General features: G+C 44.0%; 1 protein-coding gene across 1 annotated transcript in view; it reads right to left on the reverse strand.

The window, feature by feature from the left end:
* Positions 1–13,328, reverse strand: part of LOC311044516 (thyrotropin receptor-like) — a gene marked incomplete at both ends in the record, with an annotated part of 33,145 nt that overhangs the window by 12,017 nt on the left and 7,800 nt on the right. The window contains one exon of the mRNA XM_084056158.1: positions 10,052–10,336. Coding sequence (XP_083912284.1) covers positions 10,052–10,336 — 285 coding nt within the window. The remainder of the gene's footprint in view (positions 1–10,051; positions 10,337–13,328) is intronic.

A 13,328-nucleotide genomic window follows, 5' to 3' on the forward strand; every position in this document is an offset into this window, starting at 1 on the left:
CTTGGATCTACAAGCTCACAGCGTGCATTGCAACGCAATGTAAGCTTGTCGATCAGTTATTTTCAAACAATGTAGTACTTTTACTTTTGGTACTTTAAGTATATTTTGATGCGAATACGTTTGTACCTTTAATTTGATTGAAGTAACATTTTCAGCACAGGCCTTTTACTTGTAACAGAGTATTTTCATATTGTGGTATTACAACTTTTACTTAAGTAAAATATCCGAGTACAAGTTCTTCCACCACTGAATTTGACCCATAATAATAGATGCGCTGGTCCTATCCTTCTCCTTGGGGCATGGCATATTGCGAGCGTCGTCACGGGAGCGTCCTGGCTGAACTCAACATGGTGTTTGCACTTTCTTCATTTATAACCCGTAAATCTACATAAACGTTCAGATTTCAAATATAAAGTGCTTACCTCATGGCCATGGATGTTACAATTCACTTCAGGTGGGTATAAGTACCCGTATATTCCGTATTGTTCAATAAAAAAAAGCATTTTAATCCGATCGGCGGCCATTTTCTCATAGAGTTATAATGTATCAAAATCTAATACACCTCCCAACCGATAGGGTCGCGTAAATGAAAGCAAATGGAGAAAATTCGGAGACAATGCCCACCAATCGGATTAAAACACCTTTTATTGAACAATACGGAATAAACGGGTACTTATGCGGGCCCGTACATAGTTGTAGCGGGAGCGGCGCATGCAGGGGGGGGGGGGGGGGGGCTTGGCGCATACGGGTTAAACGAGAGGTGGAGCTATGGCGTCATTGTTTCAGGAAAGATGCGTCTTTAGGTGTACACACGGAGACGCAGAAACGGCGTTTTCAGAAAAATCCACTCTGGGACCCGTTTTCAAAAAGAAGCGTATTGCGGACCTAAAACGCTGTCTCCGTGTGGACGAAACGCCAAAACGATTACAAACTTATGCGGATTCACCTAAAAACATCTCTGTGTGGATGTGGCCTAAGCCTTTGGACCAACAGACCTGAACTGGTGAAAAAGGAGCTCACACATTTGACACAGTTTCACGCAAATTGCTCAGAAATCCTGGGTTTAAATGTTTTTCAAACTGCTCAATATGACGTAAAATCTAAGGGCGGAGCTTACTGGTCAAAGTGATAGATATGTTTCTCATGAGTAAAGGCACATGTGTAAGCAAGTTTCACGGCTGTTGGCCAAACGAGGCATGACTTTTGCCTGTTTAAAGTTTGCATTTTCAAAAAATTGCTATAGCACCCCCCTTTGACCAATTGGAGTAAGATTGGTTTCAGTGATACTTGGAATGACCCTCTACAATATTGCAAAGTGTCAAACAAATGTCTGTATGTATGTGTTAGGGGCAGACGAATAATCTTCATAAAACTGCAATTTTCATTGGCTCATAAAAGCTTAACGTTTTCACTTATGGAAAATCCGCTTGCTCACGTCTGTCGGTATAGGTCCAAAGGTCATGTGTAAAAAGTTTTGTGCAGATTGCTCAAAAATCCCAGGAGGAGTTTGATTTTAACTGCTTTTCATATAATTCGAAATGGTGGGAGATCTAAAGGTCAGAGGTCAAAAGTCAGAGTGTGAAAGTTGTTAGGCATGAGGAGACGCATGTGTCTATCGAAGTGTCATGGCTGTGGGTCAAACAGGGCATGAGTTGTACCTGTTCAAAGTTGGCATTTTCAATTGAGTGCTACAGCGCCACCCTTTGGCCAATGGTTGTGAGTTTCGGGCCTTTGCCGTTTGGCATAGACCTCTACCATATTGCTGAGTTTCGTAAAAAGTGACCACGCGGTTAGGCCAGAACTGCCAAAAACGGCGGAAGAATAGGGAAAGTGTAGAGACGTAATAAGGCTTCGAGCCTGATAGGCCTCGAAACCTTAATAATAATAATAATACACTTATAAAGCACTTCGAAACGTGTTTACAAAGTGCTTTACAGTGACAATAAAATACAATACACCAAAAATGATTCAACTTATTTTTTCTGTGTTTACGCTGAAGCAATTCAGCTTAAAAACAGATGGTAAGATAAACAACAATAAAATCATTACAGCAATAAACAAAAACTATAACAATAAAAACAATAAACAACTGATCTAAGAGAAAGTCTTGGTATAGTGGTAGGTTTTCAGAAGTGATTTAAAAGATGCCATTGAGTTCCAGAGACTAGCCGCTCTATTCAGGGGCGAGTTTGCTTAAACCGCTAATTACTGATTTAGGACTAGGCAAGAGGCGTTCCCCCGCAAAATTCGGTATTCTCTGCCACCTCCCTCACCCGCCAAACACCTGAGCTACCCCTTACATTATGCATAGGTGTGGTTTTGGCGTTACATTGATAAAACCAATCACCGTGCCAGAAGCCATTGCCTTTAAGAGAAGACTGCGCTAGCCGTCATCCCCAATCCAATATGTGCTCTAGCCTATCTCCCTGTCTCCCTGGTCTGATTATTATAAGCCACATTGGGCTGGCTTTCCTTCATTTTTTTAATTTTATCCAAATACATTTTTATATTAATTTGTAGCCTATTGTGTTCACAATAAGCAACTTGAAAGACATTTTAAAATATTTATACTATTGGTACACACCGGCTGCTCCCAAATAATTAATTACATCATGTTGCAACAACGCTCCTACAGGCAGCCATGGACCTCCCGATGGTCGACCACAGGGCTGGGCGGTGGTACACAGACATACAGTAGCATATGGCTCTAATAAATTGGTCAGTTTTAGGAAAGGTCAATATGTACTCACGTTGGCTGTTATTGTTCTATTTCCACCATTCTAATGGATTCCAGGGGTGTGTAAAGTAGCTCCATAGTTTCCTCTGAAGTGACGCAGTTAAAGTTAACTTACATCCATATTGTCCCCGTTATCTTTCATCATCCACCTTTGTTCAGTAATCCCGAACAGAGCTACACTTTAAGTTTACATCAATCATAGCCTCTCAAACCAAGATACATTGCTGCGATGCGTATGCGTTGCCTACCTACCCAAAATAACAGACATACAAGATATCAACGCACTGCGTCATGTCGTGTCGACAGCTTACAGATCTGTTATTTTGGGCATCATAAACAATGAGGCGCATGAGGCGTGCACGCGCCACGGAGTATAGCCTATTACTAAACCAAAAACATTACATTACGTGGTCAACAACATACTAGACATGTAACTTGCTTGGAGCTTTTAATGCAGTGGTTCTCAACCTCTGGGTCGAGACCACAATGGAGCTCCCAATGCCTGGCGAGCTTGTAGATCTGCTATTTTCACAATATTTATCTGTGGAACCGAGTCAAACAAAATGGGGGGGTCCCCAGTTCAAATATGGTTATTTTGGGGGGTCGTTTTCCTGAAAAGATTGAGAACCTTTAATGCAGTAAACATGAACGTAGCGTTTACGTGCAGATATAATAATAATATAATAATATAATATAATATTCACCTCCAGCATGGGTTTAACGAGACAGCAGCCAAAATGAAAATCACACTAGATGATCCGATCATCTTATAAAAAATGTAGGCCTAAGTGCTTAAGATTTTAGCCCAAACCCAACGGGACCCAACCCGGCCCGTCGGCACCAGCTGGGCCGGGTCGACGTTTTTTTTAAATCCAAATAAATTCATATATTAATTCATTTGTAGCGTATTGTGTCCACAATAAGCAACCTGTCATATTCAGATCCCCAAGAGTATATGAAAGCCATTTAAAATATTTAATACTATTCTTACAAGCTGCTAAGCAGCTAATAATCACCATAGCGCAAAAGTAGGTCAAATCAATCAATCAGCCAGCTGTTTTCTGTCACTGCGCAGCACTCTTTAAAGTTTAAACCAACATGACATATAGAATGGATCTTCAGACAAATTGGATTATTTCTTCAAATGACAAGAGCAGGCAGCGGGCAGTACGAGGTAACATTGGATGTGATTTCTCCATGCAACTCTTTCCCATCAAACAAAGTAATCCAAACTTATCTTACTTAACCATATTTTGTACTGCTTATTTTGCTTGTTAAAAGCATGATTTTATTAAGACATGACAGCAATATGTAAAAAACGAAAATATCTCAATTTAAAATATATTTCATAGAATAACCGAATATCATTTTTTAAAATGGTTATAGGGCCAGTGTATTTATTTATATAGCCTATTTGCTCCATGCTTTATTTAAATACAATGTAGACTGTTGGAAATAGGGTAGAATGACTCCTGTTAACGAATTACCAAGATTTAATGAGAAAAAAGCCTTCTTTAGAAAACTGACTGACGGGCTGGTCTGGCCCTAATTTGCCAATTATTAGTCGAGCTAGGCTGAAATATTTAGGGGCTATGCAAGCTAGTTTGAAGTGCTCATGTGGCCTATATATTATAGTCGCTTCTTTTTGTTTTCATAGACCTGTGGTTGCTTATTTCTAGCCAAGGCTGGCAACACGGCTCATGGTCCAACGCACAAAGCCATTGCAGTGTCTGCGTGCACTTGGCGGGTGCTTTTAGATTCCACTATCCCCCCCCCCCCCCAAAACCGTACCCATGTGTGTCTGCAGAATGGCAGCGTGGGGGATATAGCAACAACACGCCCACGGGCACGCACCCACGTGCAAATAACGGTGTCGGCATAATGGGTGACGGGTAGAGCGGGTGCTAGAATAACATATTGGGGCAGTGCAGCTCCATTTTCCGTATTTAACAGGTTTAGGGTAGGATTTACGCTGGCGGAGGTGCCACGGAATAGGGCCCTAGGTGCCCGATCACCCATAGTGACGAGGCGGCGGAGGCGCGATTGAAAAGGAGTCAGGAGACTGCTACCTGAAGATCTAAGGTTGCGCAGAGGTTCATACGGTTCCAGCATGTCTACAGTGTAAGTGGGGGCCAGACCTCGCAGGGCTTTAAAAGTTGTCAGTAAGATCTTAAAATCAATTCTAAAGCTCCACTGGCAGCCAGTGAAGGGAGGCCAGGACTGGTGTAATGTGGTCGCACCTCCTAGTCTTGGTGAGGTGATGAAGACATGAATTACCTTTTCTAGGTCTGTGAATGTGAGGAATGATTTGATTTTAGAGATGTTTCTCAACTGGACGAAGCAGTTCTATACTACCTTAGACACTTGCCCATCAAAGGACAAGTCAGAGTCGAACCATACACCTAGATTTCGAGCTGTAGTCATTGTTTGACAGGCTGCCTACCTGTGCCTGGATATAGTCAGGGCTGTTAAATCCATTTTTATGTTACAATTGTTCACTCTGTGATACAAGCGCCAAATTTGGCATGAACAATGCCTAGGACCTACTTTTGCAGAAAAGCCCGTTAGCCACGCAAAAAAAATCCAATATGGCTGCCATTTTCCAAAATGGCTGCTGGCGAAAGACATTTTATGTGTGTTTTGACCTGGATTGTGATTGGATTTTGATTATTTTGGTATCAACATATAGTTTTGACTCCCCCGCCCCCTCCCCCCGTTAGCCACGTGAAAAGAAAACCAATATGGCTGCCATTTTCCAAAATGGCTTCAGGCAAAAGGCATTTTATGTGTATTTTTACCTGTGATTGGATTATCCAATTTAGATTATTTTGGCATCAGAATATAGTTTTGACTCCCCCCCGCCCCCTCCCCCGTTAGCAACGCAAAAAAAAAAAAACAATATGGCTGCCACTTTCCAAAATGGCTGCTGGGGAAAGACATTTTATGTGTATTTTTACCTGGATTGTGATAGGATTTTGATTATTTTGGTATCTACATATGAGTTTTTACCCCCCCCCCCCTCGATCACAAATGGTTCTAATCGTCACATTTGCTGGCACTCAGCTGTGTGCACTGAAGGCCAAAGCCGTAGCACTGCATATAGACCCCTTAACAGACGACGTCATACTGGCTGCGTGCAGCCAGTATGCGCGCAACGAAACCCATTATATCAGGTCTCGTTAGGACGCGTCTCACTAGCCAACACACACAAGAGGGGGTTGGGGTGTGCTGAAACCAGTGCACCCCGAAACAGGTTGGGAATTGATTGCGTGAAACAATCACCTGTGCGTCCAGGCTCAATGTTAGTAAACAAATAATTGGTCTATACCACGACATTCAGTCTTGCACCGGCATTTTGTCAGTTGTTCACAAATCTGGGCAATTGGTAGAGTGTCATCCACACTACTTGCCAAATATCATCTTCTGCTCGCCATCCCCAGCTGGCAGGGCTCTCTGTATGCATTTGACATACAGTTACCTGGCTTCAGACACGGGCAACTTGATAATTGGCATGCTTCACATGATGTGCAAGAAATTCCCTTGTAGGTGGAATGGCATCATAGGACCTCTGCTAATAGGTAAAATCTTGCATCATCAACCCCATCAGCAGTGCTGTTCTTGTCATGCACTGTTACTGGTGGGTATTGACTGAGCTTCTGGAAGACATGAGACACTTCAGGCCACACTTGCCGGGTTTGCCATGCTGTCTTTTTGCCTTTTCCCACGAAAGGCTGACACGACATCACATCCAGTGAAAGCGTGAGCTACCCCTTACATAATGCATAGGTGTGGTTTTGGCGTTACATTGATAAAACCAATCACCGTGCCAGAAGCCATTGCCTTTAAGAGAAGACTGCGCTAGCCGTCATCCCCGATCCAATATGTGCTCTAGCCTATCTCCCTGTCTTCACTGTTGCCTGGTCTGATTATTATAAGCCACATTGGGCTGGCTTTCCTTCATTTTTTTTAATTTTATCCAAATACATTTTTAAATTAATTTGTAGCCTATTGTGTTCACAATAAGCAACTTGAAAGACATTTAAAATATTTATACTATTGGTACACACCGGCTGCTCCCAAATAATTAATTACATCATGTTGCAACAACGCTCCTACAGGCAGCCATGGACCTCCCGATGGTCGACCACAGGGCTGGGCGGTGGTACACAGATATACAGTAGCATATGGCTCTAATAAATTGGCGCAGAGGTTCATACGGTTCCAGCATGTCTACAATGTAAGTGGGGGCCAGACCTCGCAGGGCTTTAAAAGTTGTCAGTAAGATCTTAAAATCAATTCTAAAGCTCCACTGGCAGCCAGTGAAGGGAGGCCAGGACTGGTGTAATGTGGTCACACCTCCTAGTCTTGGTGAGGTGATGAAGACATGAATTACCTTTTCTAGGTCTGTGAATGTGAGGAATGATTTGATTTTAGAGATGTTTCTCAACTGGACGAAGCAGTACTATACTACCTTAGACACTTGCCCATCAAAGGACAAATCAGAGTCGAACCATACACCTAGATTTCGAGCTGTAGTCATTGTTTGACAGGCTGCCTAGCTGTGCCCGGATATAGTCAGGGCTGTTAAGTCCATTTTTATGTTACAATTGTTCACTTTGTGATACAAGCGCCAAATTTGGCATGAACAATGCCTAGGACCTACTTTTGCAGAAAAGCCAGTTAGCCACGCAAAAAAATCCAATATGGCTGTGAAAGAAAAGGATGCCAATGGATTTTTCAGGGCCTAGATTGTTCACTAAATCGTGAACTGGTAACCAACAACAATACAGTACAGTACAGTAGAGTACAGTACAGTACAGTGCTGTTAAATAACAATACCGTACAGTACAGTACAGTACAGTACAGTACAGTACAGTACAGTACAGTGCTGTTCAATAACAATACAGTACAGTACAGTACAGTACAGTACAGTACAGTACAGTACAGTACAGTGCTGTTCAATAACAATACAGTACAGTACAGTACAGTACAGTACAGTGCTGTACAGTAGCAATACAGCACAGCACAGCACAGCACAGCACAGCACAGTACTGTGCTGTACAATAACAGAACAGTACTGTTTTATAATGTGTTAGTTTGTCGCCGGTAGCCATTTTGGAAAATGGCAGTCATATATATTTTTTTACGTGGCTAACGGGGGGAGGGGGCGGGGGGGAGTGAAAACTATATTCTGATGGCAAAATAATTTCAATCCAGGTAAAAAAAAACACATACAATGTTTTTCGCAGGCAGTCATTTTGGAAAATGGCAGCCATATTGTTTTTTTTTTGCTTAGCTAATGGGGGAGGGGGGAGGGGGGGAGTCAAAACTATATTCTGATGCCAAAATAATTTCCATCCAGGTAAAAAAAACACATAAAATGTCTTTCACTGGCAGCCATTTTGGAAAATGGCAGCCATATTGGTTTTTTTGGGTGGCTGACGCGGGGAAGGGTGGGGGGAAGTCAAAACTATATTCTGATGCCAAAATAATCCAAATTGGATTATCCAATCACAATCCAGGTCAAAAACCACATAGCATGTCTTTTGGTCTTTTGCCAGCAGCCATTTTGGAAAATGGCAGCCATACTGTTTTTTTTTTTGCTTGGCTAACGGGGGGAGGGGGCGGGGGGGAGTCAAAACTATATTCTGATCCCAAAATAATTTCAAACCAGGTCAAAAAAACACATAAAATGTCTTTCACTGGCAGCCATTTTGGAAAATGGCAGCCATATTTTTTTTTTTTGGGTGGCTAACGGGGGGAGGGGGTGGGGGGGAGTCAAAACTATATTCTGATGCCAAAATAATCCAAATTGGATTATCCAATCACAATCCAGGTCAAAAAACACATAGCATGTCTTTCGCCGGCAGCCATTTTGGAAAATGGCAGCCATATTGGGTTTTTTGCTTGGCTAACGGGCTTTTGTGAAAAAGTAGGTCCAGAAGAAACTTTGTGGAAAATTTGGCGCTTGTATCACAAAGTGAACGATCGGGTCACTAACAGCCCTGGCTAATAGAGAGGTTTGGATCACAGTCTAGTTCGGGCTGCTACGCGGCCCTTACACCTTCGTCGCACCGCCGATCCAACCAATATGTCTAAGTCATAGTGTCGGGCACTATGACGGGTACATAGACTATGACTGTGTACCCGTCTGTCTGTGTCCTTTTTGTGCCCATATGGAGATCTCTGAATCTGTCTGTCTCATAGAGTTAAAAATAATAGAGAGGGCACCGGAAATCCTCTCCCATCCACTTGCATTGAATTGCTCACCCAGCGCATGAGGCGAAATCACCCCTTCTTTCGGGTTGTGAAATGTGATGGGTGAGGCCTATTTGTGGCTTCTGTGACGCGGTTTGCGTCACCTCGTGCGCTGCCCCGTGCGCAAGCTCGTGTGCAAGCTTGTGAGTCGAGCCCATTGGTCAAAACCGTTTTTGTCTCGTTCATGTAGTGGCCCCAGCCGTTTTGAGCTGCAGTACCTTTGAATGGCCAGCATGTCCAATGCGCTTCAATTGCAACCACTGGGTCCTGGGGGCTTAGTCTGTCTACCTGTGTCCCCTTTATGCCCATATTTGGAGGTACTATTTGAAAACTTTAATGTTTTTTAAATTATTTATTATTACAAATTAAACATACAGTAATCACTTCAGCCCTATTTAAGCTCTGGCTATTTGAAAATAGCCGATATACAAGCTCACAAAGCGTCACGGTGCGACACATTGTGATCTTATAGATCTGCTGGGAAATGGGCTTCGCAGCAGATAGACTGTCAGCTGTCTCTCGCTCCCTCTCTGGCTTCTGTGCGGTCGGGTTGGGAAGTAGTGACTGGTGACAGAGAGCCAGTGAGGGGCGATGTATATCTCGCCGTATATCCCGCCGACCAATTGCTGTGATGGGTTTAGATGCGCAGAGGGAGTGTCCAGATCAGGAACCCATATGAATATTCGACCTACGGATGCCATGAGGGTAAAACCGTAGTTACTACTACTAGGCGCTAAAGCTAAGTGGCTAACTGGGGTCCCGGCGGTACAGCTACAGGTAGGCCCCGTCTGCGGCACCCGGCCTTGAGCCCGGGGCGTCCTCTTGGACCGGGGTGTCCTCCTCCTCCGGCCCAGGGACCCGTGACGGGACGGGGACCCCGAGGAGTCTCGTCAATTTAGCGGTTTAGCCCGTCTCGTGCCGGAAAAAACGAGTGCCCCGGCCTATTTCAATCTGACTGGTTTTCCAATCATACTGTAACAATTAAATGTACTATATGTATGATTATATTAGACATGATATACATAGATACGTAGATGTATAGACGTAAAGTGTTACGTGGAAGGTGATGGCCGTCAGCGTGAACACCGACAGCTCGCTGGAGAAGACGGACAGCGCCCCCGCCAGGCCACAGCCGGCGCCCGTCTGCCAGGCGATGGCGTGGAGGTGGTAGCTGGAGCGTGTGCGCAGGTCGACGGCCGCCAGCAGCAGTAGGTAGACTCCCATGCAGAGGTCTGCCAATGCCAGGTGAAGCCTGAGGAAACCACTGATGGACAGCCTGCGACCACTGGCCAACACCATGCACATCACCAGGAGGTTAGCCATGATGGCTAACAGGCTAACCTATGGAAGCCCAACAAAAGAAATACATCATATATACCCTATACGAGGGGTCTTCAATGTTTTTTCAGGCCAAGGACCCCTTAGCTGAGACAGAGATGAAGCACGGACCCCCACTACATATTGTATATAATTGTGTTGCAGATTAAATTTTTTCATAGATTTCATAGATTTGTGGACTTGTTTGAATGTGTAAATTAATGTTTTTCTTGCTTTGTTTTCACATTATATTTTCTATTAATATGTTCAAATAATAATTAATTCATGTTGATGTGTATTTTCTGACTTTTAACCACTTAAACACTCAATACGAACTTGCCCTTTGGCTGTACGTGGTATGTTCTTTTTCTCCCTCAATATCAAACCTGGCCGATCTAGATGCTCACAACGCATCACGTTGTGAGCTTGTATATCTGCTATTTTTGGCAAATGTCCCACACTTTGATTGTCTTGACAAATAAAGGGACATTTTAAAGACCTTATTTTTGACGGATTGTCTTCCAATTCTTTATCCAGGATACTCAGAGTTTTAACAGCTAAACTTATATGCACGTTTTACCACACTATCACAAAGACCCCCCCCCCCCCCCCCCCCCCCTGCTGTAACTCTGAGGACCCCGTAGGGTTCCCGGACCCCCTGTTGAAAACCCATGCCCTATACATTAGACCGGCAACCATCAAAACCACACACCCCTTAGTGGGGGGCATCCTCCCCACAGCCTATGAAATGTGACCTTGATAGAGTTAATCTTGTTGATCATAATTTGTCTAGTGTCAGAAACCTGCTTAAAATGTCATCTCTGATATAATATGCTTCTATTTCTCCTATTCTACTTCTCTCTGTGCAAGGCCGCTGAGCTGGTCTGTTTGAGATTTGAGAACACTCTCTCCTTAGAGTCCCACTAACTTTGTTTTGCTCTGATGGGTCCAGCCTGGTATGTTAACCATAACACTAGGAGGTTAATCTTGGACTATTTTCAGAACAATACATCTCGGTGTTCTTCTCTACGATAACAATTCTTTTCAGTGCCACGCAGTGACCACTGACCAGTGACCGGCTCCGGTCAGAGCCGAGGTCAACGTGTTGTTTGAGACATTTGGACGCTGTTTGACCAAAGATAAACTGTCAGACCATCATCATCATCTTCATCATCTACCATCCTCATCTTCATCATCTTCATCTGACGACAACTAGCATCATCACTCTCCACCAATGGCAGGATTACACCTCCGACGGCTGGACGCTCGATCTGTCTTCCATGATGTCATATGTTTATGTTAACGGATGCTGTTAAAATCCAGTGCTTTCTCTGTTCTCATTGAGAGAGACCCGACCGATGATGCGTTAACACCTGTGATACTGTAACCTTCCCATGTCTCTCATGTCTGACTAAAGATATAATGTAATCGTTATAACCAATGGCTGCCTGTCTTCGAGTCTGCTTTTCTTTGTCGCCTTTATGAAAGTGTCTGGTACTTTGTGTGGGTGATAAGGAAAGCTCTATCAGACCTAAATTAGCGTACAGTATATCATTTGATATAATTTTCCATGACTTAAGTTGGAGAATTAGCTTTTGTTTAAACAAAGCTCTCGTTCTTAAAATCTACTCATTGAAACAAGAATATATCAACTTGAGGTTTATTCAACTTTGAATAAAGCCTGTCCTCCCGGCTATAGCTATATTCAAAAAGCACGCAGCACTGGTCGGGTGGGTGGTATCTTAGCCATTTTCCACAAAAATGAGCTGGAACTAACATCTCTCCCCCTCCCCCGACCATCCTCATTTGAATGCCTCGCAGTCAAATGTAAACCACCTTTCAATCTCACCATACTACTTATTTACCGCCCACCCAAACTGAAACCAAATTCAGTTTTCATTTCAGAAATACATGACCTCCTCACATCACTCTGCACTACATCCCCCAACATCGTAATTCTCGGTGACGTAAATATCCACGTAGACAACCCTTCCTGCCCTTTTGCATCTGAGTTTTTACAACTACTGGACTGCCTTAATCTCTCACAACACATCCATGTGCCCACACACTCAAAGGGGCACACATTAGATCTAGTCATCACTGACTCAGCCCCGGTTAGTAACATACTAGTTTATGAAATGGGCGTGTCCGACCACAAGGTCATTTCCATGGAACTGCCATTTCCACCCTCCCACACCAAACCCAAGCGTCAAATCCACTTCAGAAACTTCAAACACATCAACCCGGACACCTTGACCTTGGACCTCCATCATCTCGCCTCTGCAACCCATTCATCAGCAAATGAATCGGTGGACTACTACAACCAATCCCTGAGCAGTCTCCTTGACATACACGCCCCAATAAAATCAAGAACAGTCACATTCACACGTTCAGCTCCATGGTTCACCAGCGAGCTGCGGAAAATGAAGGCTGCTGGGCGTGTCCTGGAACGGCGGCTCATGACCTCAGGGCTCACGGTTCACAAAATGGCTTACAGGGAACACCAAAAGGCCTACACTAAGTCCCTCAGAGACGCTCAGTCCAACTTCTACTCAAACATCATCAATAACAGTCCCGGCAACTCAAAACAGGTTTTCTCAACCATAAATCACTTCCTAAAACCTCAACCCCCTTCAAACAGAGCCATCACTGCAGAACAGTGCAACGACTTCATGGTCTTCTTCAGAACCAAAGTTGACACTATCCGTTCCTCCCTCTCCAGCCCCCCCACTCCATCTGCTCCAACTGCCATCCCACAGTCTGGGGCCTCCCAGCCTCTCTGCTGCTTTTCCCCCACCACGCAGCAAGAGGTTGAGGACACTATCAGCCGGATGAAGCCCTCCACATGCACCCTGGACCCCTTTCCCACAGCCCTGGTCAAATTACACATCCACGCCATAAGCCCCCTGATCACCAATGCAATAAACCATTCCTTACAGTCCGGCCACATTCCATCAGCTTTAAAAACAGCCATTATCACTCCTCTGCTCAAAAAACCCACCCTAGACCCGGGTGT

This window comes from Gymnoscopelus microlampas, assembly GCF_963454915.1.
Source record: "Gymnoscopelus microlampas genome assembly, chromosome: 1".
NCBI classification, from domain to species: domain Eukaryota; kingdom Metazoa; phylum Chordata; class Actinopteri; order Myctophiformes; family Myctophidae; genus Gymnoscopelus; species Gymnoscopelus microlampas.